The following is an 18062-nucleotide window of genomic DNA, read 5'->3' as shown; positions in this document are numbered from 1 at the left end:
AAAAAATTAAGTTCCTTCAACATTAGAGGATGAAACTCTTCCATCAGTTCCCCAATTATCAAAAAAGTAAAGTTAGAAATGTCATAGTATCCTATCTTAAAAGATTAATCAAAGAGAAAGTGATGTAAAAGATTCACACCTGATTTTAAAGGAACACTTTATTTATAAATACTTTTCCTATAAAGGAGAGCCAAGAACAGAAAGGAAATGGCAAAATAAGAAGGAAAACGATACCATGATGATTTTCCACCCTCCTGCTGAGAGTTTCAATTATTTTGGGGGTTACAATGTAAAAATCCACCATGTTGAACTTTTTACACACCTTCTCTGTGAGAATTGAATCACTGAGTCACAACCAGCTGAGGTTGGAATTGTTTATTAGCAAGACCACTACTGCTTGCACAAATCACATAAGGGTGCACTGATGGCTCTAGTGTCTTTTTTATCTTTCCACATCCAGTGATTTCATTTCAAGCCATTTGCTTTGAATACAGATGATAAAAGGTAGCAATTGAAAAACAACAACAGAAATCGGAAATGACCACCACAGGCAATGGGGCAATTGCAAAGAAAATAACCGCAAACCAAAGCAGTAACTTACGGTAGCTACTTTCGCTATCGCTGGCATTAGAAGAAACATGTTCTGCAAGAACAGCACAGCAAATTAAAGAGATACCAAGCACTGAAGAGCAGCCAGAACGGAAAGGAATACACTCATGCAAGGCTACTAGAAATGTGAGCGAAAGGCAAGTAAAAGCCGCACAGGAGGCTGCATTAAGAAAACTCAGATAAGATAAAGAAGATGAAAACTTTATCTCCATTTTACAGGAAGCCGCTGCTTGATTGCTGTTTCTTCTTTTTAGCAAATGAAGAAAGTATCTTTAATTACAAAAAATGCATAATGTCAATTTAGGCGATTAGAAAAATACTATGACCCATTCATATACCTCTGACTTTCAAGATTAATGTGACAAGGACTAATATGTCTTGACTGAATATTTTCTTGACTATAAATTCAGAAGCTTCTGGTGTGTAGGCAGTGTTTTCTTGCAGGCTTTTTTATTTCTCAACTTTAGCCTTTAAGAATTTTGCTGGAACGCTGCAATTCAAATTGCTAATTGATCCCTGGAATCCCTTGAATTTTATTTCTATTTAAATTGTTCCTAAACACATTCTCAGGATGAAAGGAATTCTTGAAGATCTTTTCTGCTTCAGTGAGTGAGTTGAAAATCTTTGAGGAAGATGTGAGTCACTGAATAATATTTTACCAATCAGCTCAATAGTTCCTTGTTTTTATTTTAGGATTCTTGCTTGGATAGCTATGGACTTCTAGTGGCATGGAACAGGCAGGAGATAAATGGCCTGATACACAGTACAGATTCTGGCTGAAGTATGTTTTTTTTAAATTCATGCTGAATGACTTGCTTGCACAGCAATACTCCAAATTGTTTTTCATACATGGTTCACCTAACTTAACAGGGATGTGTTGGTTATATGCCAGAATTTGAGCTCTTATTTCCAAAATCATTTTCTTTCATCCATACTGCTTGTTAAGTTATAGATGATACACTCATCAGTCTATGAACTTATTTGTATATTACTTTAATTAAATGAAGAACATATGACTATTTGATTTCTGAAGCTCACTATAAATAACTTCAGTTTTTTAAAAAGTGACAATAGTTATACATTTTTAGAAAGAGAAAAATAATATAAAAAATTATTCTCTAACAATAAAAAAGTGCTTTGATATCATACATTCTTGCCAATTGGATAGAGTAGTTTTAGAGCATGAAACTAATGAAAACCAAAGCATGGGTTAAATTCACACAAATCATTTCTCTTTGTGTTGGTCTATGATCAGAACTGCATTACTAATTTGGGCACACGTTTTGCAAGTGCAAAGAGGCAATAGGGAAAGAAGTGTGGATGAACCTGTGCAAATTTGTTTTCTGTTACTAAAATGAAAGTCAAGGCACATAACCAATAATAGTGCATTTCATGGAGGTTATTATCTTAAGTGCCTTGAATTGGGTATGACAGGGCTTTTTGTTGTTGTTGCCAAGTTTTACTTTTTAAATTTTTTCAATTTTTAAAGAGCAAACAAACATTTGCATATTCTGGATTGAAATAGTGTCCTATTTTTGACACTCCGAAAGCCACTACTTTTTAGTGATATTTATTATTAACAATATATTAAGATGTTTCTTTTCCCTCTAAAATTGAAAGTTTACAAATTCTCTCTGGTGGTTCTTGATGCTGTCCAGATAATGCTGAAATCAATATTTAAACTTCAGCCACTAATTCAGGAACAATTTTCTATCATATTCCATATAGTAACTCAAAAATAAAGTTTTCATCTTTAAGATCAGTACTCTTGATCAGATTTTTTAAAATATAAATATCTTTTAAAAACTCTCCAAATGAACAATTTGAATTATGAGGGATATCAATACTCAGGGTTATAGAAAGAGCCCTTGAAAAAGTCCAGTTCAATGCAATTTTGTTTTATACAAATAAACAGCTTCTAAAAATATTGCCCATAGCTGTTAATTTAGAACAATGAAACAAAAAAAATTAAACATGTGATACAGTTGCAAAAGACACAAAACTCTGTTCTCATTTCATTGGTGCCTACACAATGGGGTTAGTTATTAAAGAGGAAAAATCATAATGTGTAGTGTATTAAGACACAGGATAATTTTTTTAATTGCTTAGTGCAATCAGATACAGACTAAATACATGAACAATTAGAAAATGTAAAGGTTTAATATATTTTGTGTTTCACTCTATGCTATAAAGTGAAGACCTGATTTTGTACTGTAGCTAATAAATCACTGATAGAAAGGCGTATTATTACATATCCAAACTTTATCATATAAACATTTCAAGCAGGATCACCGCAAGTCAGAAAAAAAATCAAAGTTAATAACAAATAAATACTCATGGAAGATCAAGTAGCTTAAAATTTGCTTTTAGAGAATGCATGTTCCTTTTGACTACAAAACAGCTCCTTTACTAACAGCAAAGTACAACCCAATTATGAGATTTGACAAGGTCATTAAATATTTCCATGTGAAAAGGCAGAAGAAAGAACATAAAGTACATTTCTATTTTGCTGTTCTAGAACACTTAGCTCACCCTTTCTTTCAACATGGTTTCTTGCTCTTTGGAGGTATTAAGCGGCAGAGCAAGTGATGCTATGGTGGGCATCAGGACCATGTTGATAATATCACATGGTCAGAAAGGGATGGTGTTAACTGCAACAGAAGTTAGAGTGCCTGATACACTTTGCTTTTAAATGCTGACATGCAGAACAAAACGATCGAAAGTTACTTTGTAGGAGCATTCACAGCTAGGTAACAAATAAAACTCGTATCTTGTGCATGCTAGGAGTGAAAGGCCCTCAGGAAAAGGAACAAAAGCCAAACTCAAAAAGAAAGGAAAAGAAAAGAAAAGTTACAGTGACCATTCCTGGAAACTTACTCAGAGTCTTTGTTCCATAACCGTCGTCACCTAATCCGGGGATGTCCTGCATGGAAGTCCCCAGAGAGAGCAATGAGAGAGGAAGAACAGCCACGGAAGAGGAAGGAAGAAGTCAGTGGAGTTGAAATGAATACTACCATGACAGACCGTGCTGCCTTAACAATCTGGATCCCATTCTCTCTTCTTTTAAAACAACTTTCACCCCAAACTCCTTGAGCTGAGATTCAAGAAGGAAATTTCTGATTTGCAGAGCAACTCAAGGTTTAAACAAAAGATTGTAAGAAAAAAAAAAATTCAGCAAATGCCCATTTTTTGACCATGGTTAATCACGTTGCCACAGAAATGCCCCACTTAAGGAATAAACCTCTCCAAATTTCATAGCAAATTCTAAATGATATCCACCATTACAAGCTCAGTGTTTAGTGTTTTGGGGGAGGGAAAGAGTGAGCAAATGTGCTAGTAATCAATAAAGATAATTTAATTGTTCCTAACATTCCAAAAAACATATGTGGCAATGGAATCCAATATTTCTTCTCAGAAAAGAATTTGTCTCAAGACTTAGAGGGTTGCATGATAGAAAAGGCAAACCAGACCCAGTCCTGGTCAAAGATAAATGTTGGTTGGGTGCAAGTCCCAGTTTTGGCAAGTCTCTCTCCAATGCCTTCTGCAAAGAAGAGCCATGTGAAAGGAGGGATCCAGACTGTAGTCAAACACTGGTCACAGTAGTAGACCTGTCCTGCCTGCCTGCTGTGTTGTTTGCCTAGGTGTGTGGCGTGGGAGAGCCTACATCCTGCGTGTTGCCTGTGAATATTTTTTCTCTTATGTTGCATGTGACATTATCTTTCAGAATCTACTTACGTTCAGGATCACTCGTTTCCTGCTCACTCTGCTCCTTGTTCTTGTAGAATGGGAATTTTCGTGAAAAGATGAAGCTCTTTTTACGCTTGTCATTGAATGACTGTGAAGGAGAAAAGGCATGGGGCAAAAACAGGGGACGTCTAATTGTTGTCACACTCATGCTGACAAAACAACTAGTTTGTAAAAGCACAGAGAGCTGTAGTGACGCAAGTGGATAATTCTAAAGTGGTGCCAGAGAGTTCTAAAGGTCGATTTTATTTTCAAGGAGTATAAATTCTGAATGGTGGCACCTTGGAAAAATTGTCTCCTAAGCAAAAGACTGGTTACAGATAAATGGTGATGGAGGGAAAGAGTCTTAAATCAGAAGGAAAAGACCCAGAATTTTTTGTGCTGGCTCTACATCTTGCTAGTTCATCACCTTAGAGAGGTAATTGAATGTCTCTGAACCTCAGTATATTCATCTGCAGAATGAGGACAATGATAGCAGCTCTTAGGTTGTGAGACTCACAAAAGACAATGTAAACATAAAGTGCTATACAAATGTCTTCTTATCACCATCAGGTAGAAAACACTTTATTGGAGAAACTGGTTTTCTTCTCAGTGTCTTGGTGTCTTTTAAAATAATTTGAATTTGAGTTACTTCTGCTTAGTTTTAATTAAAACTGCACAAAGAAGTATGTAGATTTATGATATATGATAATTATAGCCTTATACATGAATACATAATCATTAGAATATAACATTTTTATTCAAAAGAGATTTTTAACAATAATTCAGCCCCAAGCCCTCATTTTGTAGACAGGGAGCCAGAGGTACAGAGAAGTTGTGTCCTATACTGATATCACACAGCTAGTTGGTGACAGCCATAAGGCAATCAACCAAAATCTGTTAAAATTGCTGCTAAAGGGGTATTAACTTGATATTCACTTATCAAAGGAAAAATGGCAGTCACTCAAACTAGATCCTGATCAGGTAAAAAAAGTAAGAATGACTGTCTTTAAAATTCTTAACTATTCCATTAGCTTAAATGAGGCTGAATTAAACATAACACATAGACACATCATATGATACGGGCATTAGAATTTATTCATTCAAGTGGATATCATGTGCTTGCCTAGAAGACTCCTTAAGAAAATTCCATTAATTCCACTGCTGCTGTTCTTATGCAAATGTTTTGTGGGGTTTCTCTTTGGGAAATGTGTTGACAGTCATTTTATAAGCTATTAGCCATGCAGGTCTTACTATTTCATATTCATATATCATTAAAAAATATGTTTCATCAGATTGACTACCACCCTTGTTTGGTTGATTTGGCTCTGAGGGTCTTTCAGCTGCTGAAAAAATTAAAATCACTCCTCAAGGATCAAGATTTGTTACCACATAGCTGTTGAAATGAAGGTGCCAAAGACTCTGAAGGTAATTTGAAAACAGGTATTCAAAAACGTTTTTGGCAATGGAAGCTGTTAGGAGTAAATGTAGAGCAGCAAGGTGACCACTTAGAAGGAAAGGACACTTGTTTGGATGTGCACTTTTGTCCCATTGGTGGGAATGAGTCCTGTGCCCTTATGGATTTGAAGCTTGACAAAATGGTAAAAATAACTTATTCTTCTTTGTATACTCGAAGGAAAGGACACTTGTTTGAATGTGCGCTTTTGTCCCATTGGTGGGAATAAGTCCTGTGCCCTTATGGATTTGAAGCTTGACAAAATGGTATAAATAACTTATCTTCTTTGTATACTCATACATTCCCATATCAAATATCCATTTTGGTAACCATGTACATTTAGGAAACGTTAAAGTACTGAAATGTTGGTGCTGTCACTCAATAAGTAATTCATTAGTTTTTTAGGTAGTAGAAACTTTCAGCAAAGTAGAGCTCAATTGTATGCCCATTAATAAGGTTTTATGAAAAATAATGAACCAAATAATAATTTCAAGAATTAGGGGACATATACTTTACATTCAAGTACTAAAATTACATTCTCAGAGGGAAAAGAGGTATCACTTCAGAATTTATTACTCTGCTGACAGCACCTATGTTCAATATAGTTTTATCATCATTTGTAATTTAGGGTTGGTGTCCAAAAACAAGGTTGAGAACTGCCCCCAAATTGTCCCAGTTAAAAATGATAGTCCTTAAAAGAATACTAAATATTCTTGCATCACTCCAGTTTCATGCCACTTTTACATTCAAGCATATTTAAACTCCAGTAACTGAAAATAAAAGAAAAAAAATCATGTAAGAATTAATGGCATGTGATACTGCAAGGTATGTTAGACATTTAACTTCAACATCACCAATGACTTGTCATGCAAAAAAAAAAAAATTACACATTTTCATGCAAATACAAAACAATGCCAAGAGGAGTAAAGCCTGGGGTGAAAACGTAGATAGAGAGGGACAATGTAGAAGGCTTTGTGAGGGCCCATAATGGGGCTGCATGCAAGCCACATCATTTAAATGGTCTCAAGGGTCAAAGGAATATGAAAATGTGTTATCTGTGATTAATTCTTTTATGTTTCAAAGCAAGGACTATAATGTGTTAACATTTCCCAAGTATGAAAATGTTGTGTATCATGAATCATCTGATTGGGACATAATATTACTAAGCACCACACTTTTCAAAAGAACAGAAAATACAGAGTAATACTTTAAGAATAAAAGTATCTAACATGTCAGTCTAATTAGCAAAAGCCATTTCAGATTGGAATTAAAGAGAAGGTAATGAAAGTATTGATAGTTACATTTCCTTACATTTGTGGACAAAAAAAAACAAATCACAATTTCAGTTCACATTCACAGACTTAAAAGTCACATATTTAGGATCTTAGCTAAATATTTCAACTGTAAGAGACTATATGTGGTTTATAATGCTTTAACTATTATTTTTTATTAGACATGTATAATACCATTATATAAGCTTTTTTGCTGCTGTAATTTTTTTCTTTTAATATAGAAAACGAAAATCTGTTACACGAGTGCTAGGTGAGAATAGTAAATTAGCAATTGTACTATTTATAGAACACATTGTTCTGAAGCAACTGATGGCTGATTTACAGCTCTATTCTTAATTATACTTGATCAATGATATTCTTTGTCCTCTAGTGACAGTATCTTAGCTCTAGATCCATTGCTTTCATAGCAGGAAATGTCTTTAAATAGAGAATTTGAAAATATCAATCAAATGTGGCATGGGGCAAGCTGGCATATCTAAGAATTCTATTTTGGAGTTTGACCTAAAATGTTGAGTTCCAACTATTAAAGATGATAAAACAATAACTAACATTTATTGAGCATTTATGTGCCACATTTGGTTCCAAAAGCTCTACATGAGTTAATCTCCAGGCTAACTTCATGAAGTTAGTACCATCATTATTCCCATATTACAGAAGAGGAATCTGAAGTGTATAAATCTTCTATTACTTGCCCCAGAGTCACACAATTGGTGAGCAGAGAAGTCAGAAGTTGAATTTGCAAATATTCCTGGTTGCAAATATCACTGTTTTTAAGAGCATGACAAGTTTCTGCAACTTAAGCCTGCTTCAAGTTTATATTTAAAATTATTAGTGCTTGATTCTCTTAAGTGATATCACAGTGTGTTCTTCCCATAGCTTGAAGATTATTTATTTAAATCATCAGATGCTATTGGATTCAACAACAACATTTTACAATTTTTGTGATACTCATTCATAGTTTTTGGCCTTTCTTCAATTTTTCTTTTTATGATAATGTAAAAAAGGAAAGAATTTAAATGTGACAGGCCATGAATGGCAATTAAAAGGTAATTGCCCATTAACTGGCAAATCTGTGGAAACAAAGGTAAATTGTGGTTGCTTAGGGCTGGGGATAGTGGGCACAGAGATTGGGAAGTGGCAGCCAAGGTTTTTTTTAGGGGAGATAAAATGTTATACAATTAGATTGCAGTGATGGTGGCATAACTATGAATATACTAGAAAACATTGAGTTGTATACTGTGAGTGAACTGTATACTATGTGAATTCTATCTCAATAAAGCCATTTCTTTTTAAAAAGGACCCTCTCCCCAACTTCACACTATGGACTGAGAAGAAACAATTGTAGGAGGTTTCTAATTTTACTTGGTGTAAATAATTTTATCTTTAATTGAATGAGAGTAAACCACTCATTCCAACCCTTGCAGTCAATTAGATATACATGTCTTTTGTTTATCTGATTTTGTTTTGTCTCTGTTAAATGAATACCTTTCATGTTGTGACAGACATTAGAACACCCATACTAGGAGTCACTATTACTCAGAAGTCTCCAGGTTGTTAGGTCAAATGGCATGAAATTGCCCAGCCTGACCCTGAGATGTAATGGCATTGGTGAACTGGCTTAAGATAAAATACATGCTTCATGAAAGAAGGAAACAAAACAAAAAACTCAAATTATTTTCCTACTCAAATCTCATGTTTTTAAACACGCATGAGTGAATCTTGACATATTTTATCCTCCTCATCCAGAAAACCTTAAAACTAGGGACATGTTTTAGTTTTTCTCCTCATCTTCCTGTTCTTATTTCTCAAGCTTTAAAAGTTTCATAGTTCTAAAATGTCATCTTAGCAATAGGAGTGTTCTCTGGGCAGAATTTAAATTTATACTGAGCTCAGATACATCTTTTCTGTGACCTCCTTATTGTTTTATACATGCTATTTTCCTCTCCTTGTTTCTTCTCTAAAATAATTGTGTTCCCCTGGGAAAGTTGTTACTGTACATTTGGGCCACCACTTTGTATTATACAAATCTTATTTTCACACACATAAAAAGAGAACTTTGAAAACAAGTGAGGTAAAAGAACAAGTAATAATGTAACAAAGAGGGGTTAAGGGAAAGATAAGAGTTGGCTTGAGATATATCTGCTTACAGAAATATGTCTGTGAATGCACATATACATGTGTGTCTATAACATTGCCTAATTTAAAAAAAGATTACTTTTGCAAACCTAATGAACTAAGGGATGTAGGCACTGAGTATCAGTAGCTGCTACAATCACAAAGAGACAGTCAGATGTTTCATGCCTTCTGAGAAAAGAATAAAATATTACTACAAAGTAGTCTTGAAAACCTCTATTTACTCCCTCAAATGAATCAGAATCTAGCTAAACCTCTGGATTCAACTACCAGTTTACAGCAACAAAGAGGATAGAGAAACATGGTAATTCATACTATAAAAATGCAATCAGCAAAATCCGAAACGTGGGAAGCTCTACAAGACAAACTATCTGATTTCATCTATATAAAATCGCAAGAAACAAATAAAAAATGGCAGAAAAACATATAGATCAGAAGAAACTTTGAGAAGGATCAACCAGTTACAATGTATAGACTTCATTTTGATCTTGGTTCAAGCAAACAAATTATAAAACAAAACAAAGCAACAATTACAACAACAACCAAACCCATTTGTGATACTTATGAGCCAATTTGGCCCTGAAAAAATACTGGATACTTGATCCACTAAGAAAAAATACTGGATACTTGTTGATCCACTAATTGTCAATTTTTATGTGTAATAATGGGATTATGGTCATGCCATATTGCAATATTTAAGAGCTGAAAAATCTGATGCATTGGATTGCTTCAAATTAATATGGAAGGGATGTAGTACTTATGTATCCCCTGAGTATATTGTGAAGGTAGAACTGTAAAGAAGCCTTGAACTTCACTTAACAGGTTTATTGCTCATTGTGATACAGGCATGACAATTCTGAAACCATTTGGTGTGTGCTGTAGGGTTGAGCAAATGAGTAAACACATGGATGTTGTTGGGAACCAGGGTTGTCACTGTGAAAGAAAGGTGAGATACAAATGTGGTATGGAGGAAGGAGAGGAAGACTCTTAGGATGGTGACCAGTAATTAGAGGCATGAGATACAAACTTACGATTTTCTAAAAAGTTTTATTTCTTCTCTATCCATTAAAGGAGCTTAGATGTAATGATACCCTAACAGCAAAATGCACATTTAGTACTCAGATTTTGTCTTCTGGATGCCATTTTCCACAAAAGAATGTAGAATGTTTTAGAGAAATGGCTGATTCCAAGGCTGGAGCAGAGAAAGTATAACGTGAGTCTGAAACATTTCGTGGGGCTAGAAAGTAAGAACTATTAAATATAAACATAATACCAAACACAAAACAAATAAAACCTAAAATGAATGGTAGCATATGAAAAGACACAAACAAAACCTGGATAATTTGAATATTAAAATGAATAACAACTAATAAAGTATAACACATTCAATTAAAAAAATTCGAGTTCACTCTGATTACCAAAAGTACTTAAATTATGTAGCTAAAAATGGGATAAAAGAAAAGCTCTTCTTTAGAGTATGACTAATAATTATAGAAGGAAGGATAAAGTCAGGAAACCACCATTTTGTAATCATCATAATAGTCAATTTAGTGAAGAATCATCTGTGGATGCTTAAAGTATTGGTTGAAAGTTTGTTGGGGAATAGGATAGTTATCTCTTCTCAGATTATTTAATTATTAAAAAGAGGGGAAAAGATACCTTTATAGTGGAAAAATCTGGTAAATATCACCTCAATCAAGTGATCAAAATTAGCATCACCAAATTGTGGGACAACATGACGCCATGGGCCTCCTGATGGAAAACACTGAGAAGTACACAACATCACTTCTGTAGTATTTCTGCCAAATATGTCAATGTCATGAAAACCATGAAAACCAAGGAATCATTCTAGACTAAAGGAGATAAGGAAATAGGACCAACAGAATGCAATGTGTAGTCCTGAGTCAGAAAAATAGAAAGTCATATTTTCTACAACTTTCTCTCAAAATAATTCAGCGGATTATACCAACATGAGTTGGTAATTGTTGAAGCTTAGTAACAGGTAAAATATATTCATAATTCTACTTTTTCTACTTTTTATATGTTTAAAAATTTTCATAATAAGGATAAGAGAAAAGATGAATTGTAAAGCACTTAATGCAATGCCTTAAAAATACTTATTAAAAAGTAGCTAATAGCAGGAAAAATGTGTCCTTTTTATAGGTTTTTTCTTTTTTTTTTTTTTTTGTTACTACTTCAAATCTAACACCAGGAATAAAAACAATTCCAACTCGCATGAAGCACAAGGGGCTACTTGTACCTAGAAATAAGAAAAAGAAGCAGACAAGAAAAGTAGGGAAAAATCAAATCCCAATGACTATCACTTGTAGCCTAGTGAAGGCTGAGAACTGGGTTCATTATTTATGAAACTGTAGGAGCTAATCCTCTTTTGATCTCAAAAAATGAAATTCAATTTAGAGTTCTTTGCTTAGGAAGAAATCAAAATCACAAGATGCCAATCATTCTAATTAAGTTCTGTGAAATGGAATCCCAGATGAAACCTGTTTTATTTTTCCCCCATTATGTTATTTCTAAGACTGGTCATGCTAAATAAAAGCACATCACTCAGTCAGCAGTCTGAGTTGGGGAGGCTCAATTCCAGTAAAAAGCTCAGGTAACCAAAGAGCATAGAGACCAAGCCCAGTATAGCTAAGGAGTAGCTGAAATTATATGCTGGATTTTATGATGACTTTAATGCATATAGTAAGTAGGATGTTTTCCTTAACGTTGAGGCCCAAGACATCTACAGCATCACTTTGTCTGAGATGTCATACTTATTTTTCCCAAGGAAATAGAGACCTTCTCTTCTCTCTCATCTTGCACCCTTCTCTAGCCACCACTCAGATCTTTCTGCTTCTCCTTACAGCAAAACTCCACCAAAGTCATCCCTCCTTCTCTTCCCTTCTGAACTTACTTGAATCACACTTTAAATATCGTAAGATCATCTACACCAGAGGTCAGTGACCTGTGGCCCATGAACCAATCCAGCCCACTATGTGTTTCTGTAAATAAAGTTTTACTCAAGGATAACCATGCTCATTCTGTATGTACTACCTATGACTAGTGTTACAGCAGCAGAATTGAGTATTTGCAACAAAGATCAGATGGCCTGCAAAGCCTAAAATATTTACTCTCTGGCCTTTTACAGACAAAGTTTTCTGGCTACTTGTCTAAACCACTTTATTCAGGGTCACCAATGAACTTCATGTTGTCCAATCAGATGTTGATTCTCAGGTCTCATCTTACTCTGTTGATCTTCCCATTAGACATAGTTCATCATATCTTTCTTCCTGAAACGCTTGCTTCCTTGAACTCTAGCACACCTCCACATTTTCATTGTCATCCTACCCCATATAGCATTTGTCCTTAGTCTGTTTTGCTGGATCCCTCTTCATCCTTCTGGTCTTTAAAAACTGGGGGTACTTGGACTCAGTTTTTGAGTCTCCTCTCCCTCTCTTCCCAGCTTGGAGCTTTCCCTGTCTCCAGCTTGAAACTTTCCCAGAGTTCCATACTCATATATCCAATTAATTGCCTACTCACTATCTTTATTAGATATCTAATACATAGTCTTCAAACCAAACACGTGGTCTTCTCCGCAAACCCTCAACAAGCAAATAAACACCAAGCAAGCAACAAAAACCTTGGTCCTCCCTCAGTCTTTTTCAACTTGGGAAATGCTAACTTTTCCAATTACCCAGGCTGCAAACTTGCAGGGACTCCTCTCTTTCTCTCACACCCCACATCCAATTGGTTAATAAATCCTGTGTTCTCAGCTTTAAAATACACCCATAATCTGACCACCTCTCACCATCTCCACCACTACTACCCCAGTACAAGTCACCACCACCTCTTGCCTGGAGCATGATATTGACCTCAGCTGGGGTCCTTGCTTCCACCTATTCCTGCTGCACTTTATTTTTTTTTTCTTTCTTTTTTTTTTTTTTTGAGGGAGAAATACAATATAATTCTTTATTTAGTTCTATTTGGATGTGCTTTACAAATTTTTAGTCTCTTTAGGCTGGCACTAATTCTTTATTTTTTTATTTTTTATTTTTATTTTTTATTATACTTTAGGTTTTAGGGTACATGTGCACAATGTGCAGGTTTGTTACATATGTATCCGTGTGCCATGTTGATTTCCTGCACCCATTAACTCGTCATTTAGCATTAGGTATATCTCCTAATGCTTTCCCTCCCCCCTCCCCCAACCCCATAACAGCGCCAGAGTGTGATGTTCCCTTTCCTGTGTCCATGAGTTCTCATTGTTCAATTCCCACCTATGAGTGGGAACATGTGGTGTTTGGTTTTTTGTCCTTGTGATAGTTTACTGAGAATGATGTTTTCCAGTTTCATCCATGTCCCTACAAAGGACATGAACTCATCATTTTTATGGCTGCATAGTATTCCATGGTGTATATGTACCACATTTTCTTAATCCAGTCTATCGTTGTTGGACATTTGGGTTGGTTCCAAGTCTTTGCTATTGTGAATAGTGCTGCAATAAACATACGTGTGCATGTGTCTTTATAGCAGCATGATTTATAGTCCTTTGGGTATATACCCAGTAATGGGATGGCTGGGTCAAATGGTATTTCTAGTTCTAGATCCCTGAGGAATCGCCACACTGACTTCCACAATGGTTGAAGTAGTTTACAGTCCCACCAACAGTGTAAAAGTGTTCCTATTTCTCCACATCCTCTCCAGCACCCGTTGTTTCCTGATTTTTTTAATGATGGCCATTCTAACTGGTGTGAGATGGTATCTCACTGTGGTTTTCATTTGCATTTCTCTGATGGCCAGTGATGATGAGCATTTCTTCATGTGTTTCTTGGCTGCATAAATGTCTTCTTTTGAGAAGTGTCTGTTCATGTCCTTTGCCCACTTTTTGATGGGGTTGTTTGTTTTTTTCTTGTAAATTTGTTTGAGTTCATTGTAGATTCTGGATATTAGCCCTTTGTCAGATGAGTAGGTTGCAAAAATTTTCTCCCATTCTGTAGGTTGCCTGTTCACTGTGATGGTAGTTTCTTTTGCTGTGCAGAAGCTCTTTAGTTTAATTAGATCCCATTTGTCAATTTTGGCTTTTGTTGCCATTGCTTTTGGTGTTTTAGACATGAAGTCCTTGCCCATGCCTATGTCCTGAATGGTATTGCCTAGGTTTTCTTGTAGGATTTTAATGGTTTAAGGTCTAACATTTAAGTCTTTAATCCATCTTGAATTAATTTTTGTATAAGGTATAAGGAAGGGATCCAGTTTCAGTTTTCTACATATGGCTAGCCAGTTTTCCCAGCACCATTTATTAAATAGGGAATCCTTTCCTCATTTCTTGTTTTTGTCAGGTTTGTCAAAGATCAGATAGTTGTAGATATGCGGCATCATTTCTGAGGGCTCTGTTCTGTTCCATTGATCTATGTCTCTGTTGTGGTACCAGTACCATGCTGTTTTGGTTACTGTAGCCTTGTAGTATAGTTTGAAGTCAGGTAGTGTGATGCCTCCAGCTTTGTACTTTTGGCTTAGGATTGACTTGGCGATGCGGGCTCTTTTTTGGTTCCATATGAACTTTAAAGTAGTTTTTTCCAATTCTGTGAAGAAAGTCATTGGTAGCTTGATGGGGATGGCATTGAATGCATAAATTACCTTGGGCAGTATGGCCATTTTCACGATATTGATTCTTCCAACCCATGAGCATGGAATGTTCTTCCATTTGTTTGTATCCTCTTTTATTTCATTGAGCAGTGGTTTGTAGTTCTCCTTGAAGAGGTCCTTCACATCCCTTGTAAGTTGGATTCCTAGGTATTTTATTCTCTTTGAAGCAATTGTGAATGGGAGTTCACTCATGATTTGGCTCTCTGTTTGTCTGCGATTGGTGTACAAGAATGCTTGTGATTTTTGTACATTGATTTTGTATCCTGAGACTTTGCTGAAGTTGCTAATCAGCTTAAGGAGATTTTGGGCTGAGACAATGGGGTTTTCTAGATAGATATACAATCATGTCATCTGCAAACAGGGACAATTTGACTTCCTCTTTTCCTAATTGAATACCCTTTATTTCCTTCTCCTGCCTGATTGCTCTGGCCAGAACTTCCAGCACTATGTTGAATAGGAGTGGTGAGAGAGGGCATCCCTGTCTTCTGCCAGTTTTCAGAGGGAATGCTTCCAGTTTTTGCCCATTCAGTATGATATTGGCTGTGGGTTTGCCATAGATAGCTCTTATTATTTTGAGATACGTCCCATCAATACCTAATTTATTGAGAGTTTTTAGCATGAAGGGTTGTTGAATTTTGTCAAAGGCCTTTTCTGCATCTATTGAGATAATCATGTGGTTTTTGTCTTGGTTCTGTTTATATGCTGGATTACATTTATTGATTTGCGTATGTTGGACCAGCCTTGCATCCCAGGGATGAAGCCCACTTGATTATTGTGGATAAGCTTTTTGATGTGCTGCTGGATTTGGTTTGCCAGTATTTTATTGAGGATTTTTGCATCAATGTTCATCAAGGATATTGGTCTGAAATTCTCTTTTTTGGTTATGTCTCTGCCAGGCTTTGGTATCAGGATGATGCTGGCTTCATAAAATGTGTTAGGGAGGATTCCCTCTTTTTCTATCGATTGGAATAGTTTCAGAAGGAATGGTACCAGTTCCTCCTTGTACCTGTGGTAGAATTGGGCTGTGAATCCATCAGGTCCTGGACTCTTTTTGGTTGGTAAGCTATTGATTATTGCCCCAATTTCAGAACCTGTTATTGGTCTATTCAGAGATTCAACTTCTTCCTGATTTAGTCTTGGGAGGGTGTATTTGTTGAGGAATTTATCCATTTCTTCTCGATTTTCTAGTTTATTTGCATAGAGGTGTTTGTAGTATTCTCTGATGGTAGATTGTATTTCTGTGGGATCGGTGGTGATATCCCCTTTTTCATTTTTTATTGCATCTATTTGATTCTTCTCTCTTTTCTTCTTTATTAGTCTTGCTAGCAGTCGATCATTTTTGTTGATCTTTTCAAAAAACCAGCTCCTGGATTCATTAATTTTTTGAAGGGTTTTTTGTGTCTCTATTTCCTTCAGTTCTGCTCTGATTTTAGTTATTTCTAGCCTTCTGCTAGCTTTTGAATGTGTTTGCTCTTGCTTTTCTAGTTCTTTTAATTGTGATGTTAGGGTGTCAATTTTGGATCTTTCCTGCTTTCTCTTGTGTGCATTTAGTGCTATAAATTTCCCTGTACACACTGCTTTGAACGTGTCCCAGAGATTCTGGTATGTTGTGTCTTTGTTCTCATTGGTTTCAAAGAACATCTTTATTTCTGCCTTCATTTCATTATGTACCCAATAGTCATTCAGGAGCAGGTTGTTCAGTTTCCATGTAGTTGAGCAGTTTTGAGTGAGTTTCTTAATCCTGAGTTCTAGTTTGATTGCACTGTGGTCTGAGAGACAGTTTGTTATAATTTCTGTTCTTTTACATTTGCTGAGGAGAGCTTTACTTCCAACTATGTGGTCAATTTTGGAATAGGTGTGGTGTGGGGCTGAAAAAAATGTATATTCTGTTGATTTGGGGTGGAGAGTTCTGTAGATGTCTATTAGGTCCACTTTGTGCAGAGCTGAGTTCAATTCCTGGATATCCTTGTTAACTTTCTGTCTCATTGATCTGTCTAATGTTGACAGTGGGGTGTTAAAATCTCCCATTATTATTGTGTGGGAGTTTAAGTCCCTTTGTAGGTCACTCAGGACTTGCTTTATGAATCTGGGTGCTCCTGTGTTGGGTGCATATATATTTAGGTTAGTTAGCTCTTCTTGATGAATTGATCCCTTTACCATTATGTAATGGCCTTCTTTGTCTCAGTTGTTCCTTTCCATGTTTAGTGCTTCCTTCAGGAGCTCTTTTAGGACAGGCCTGGTGGTGACAAAATCACTCAGTGTTTGTTTGTCTGTAAAGTATTTTATTTCTCCTTCACTTATGAAGCTTAGTTTGGCTGGATATGAAATTCTGGGTTGAAAATTCTTTTCTTTAAGAATGTTGAATATCGGCCCCCACTCTCTTCTGGCTTGTAGAGTTTCTGCAGAGAGATCAGCTGTTAGTCTGATGGGCTTCCCTTTGTGGGTAACCCGACCTTTCTCTCTGGCTGCCCTTAACACTTTTTCCTTCATTTCAACTTTGGTGAATCTGACAATTATGTGTCTTGGAGTTGCTCTTCTCGAGGAGTATCTTTGTGGCGTTCTCTGTATTTCCTGAATCTGAATGTTGTCCTGCCTTGCTAGATTGGGGAAGTTCTCATGGATAATATCTTGCAGAGTGTTTTCCAACTTGGTTCCATTCTCCCCATCATTTTCAGGTACACCAATCAGACGTAGGTTTGGTCTTTTCACATAGTCCCAAATTTCTTGGAGGCTTTGTTCATTTCTTTTTATTCTTTTTTCTCTAAACTTCCCTTCTCTCTTCATTTCATTCATTTCATCTTCCATCACTGATACCCTTTCTTCCAGTTGATCGCATCTGCTACTGAGGCTTCTGCAGTCTTCGCGTAGTTCTCGAAACTTGGCTTTCAGCTCCATCAGCTCCTTTAAGCCCTTCTCTCCATTGGTTATTCTAGTTATCCATTCTTCTAATTTTTTTTCAAAGTTTTTAACTTCTTTGCTATTGTTTTGAATTTCCTCCCATAGCTCAGAGTAGTTTGATCGTCTGAAGCCTTCTTCTCTCAACTCGTCAAAGTCATCCTCCATCCAGCTTTGTTCTGTTGCTGGTGAGGAACTGCGTTCCTTTGGAGGAGGAGAGGTGCTCTGCTTTTCAGAGTTTCCAGTTTTTGTGTTCTGTTTTTTCCCCATCTTTGTGGTTTTATCTACTTTTGGTCTTTGATGATGGTGAT

At 36.0% G+C, this 18062-nt stretch overlaps 1 protein-coding gene across 23 annotated transcripts in view; it reads right to left on the bottom strand.

The window, feature by feature from the left end:
* DLG2 (discs large MAGUK scaffold protein 2) overlaps positions 1-18062 on the bottom strand; it is a 2190999-nt gene that overhangs the window by 24984 nt on the left and 2147953 nt on the right. For 14 of the 23 annotated variants that reach the window (XM_030828794.1, XM_030828790.1, XM_030828791.1 and 11 more), the window contains one exon: positions 4345-4444. In XM_030828794.1, coding sequence (XP_030684654.1) covers positions 4345-4444 — 100 coding nt within the window. Of the gene's footprint in view, positions 1-3486; positions 3533-4344; positions 4445-18062 lie in introns of all 23 variants that reach the window. The other 9 variants (XM_030828789.1, XM_030828795.1, XM_030828792.1 and 6 more) reach the window with 1 other exon arrangement.

This window comes from Nomascus leucogenys, chromosome 15, assembly GCF_006542625.1.
Source record: "Nomascus leucogenys isolate Asia chromosome 15, Asia_NLE_v1, whole genome shotgun sequence".
In the NCBI taxonomy this organism is placed as follows: Eukaryota; Metazoa; Chordata; class Mammalia; order Primates; family Hylobatidae; genus Nomascus; species Nomascus leucogenys.
The sequence above is the reverse complement of the archived record's forward strand: the minus strand, read 5'-3'. Positions and strand labels throughout refer to the sequence as shown.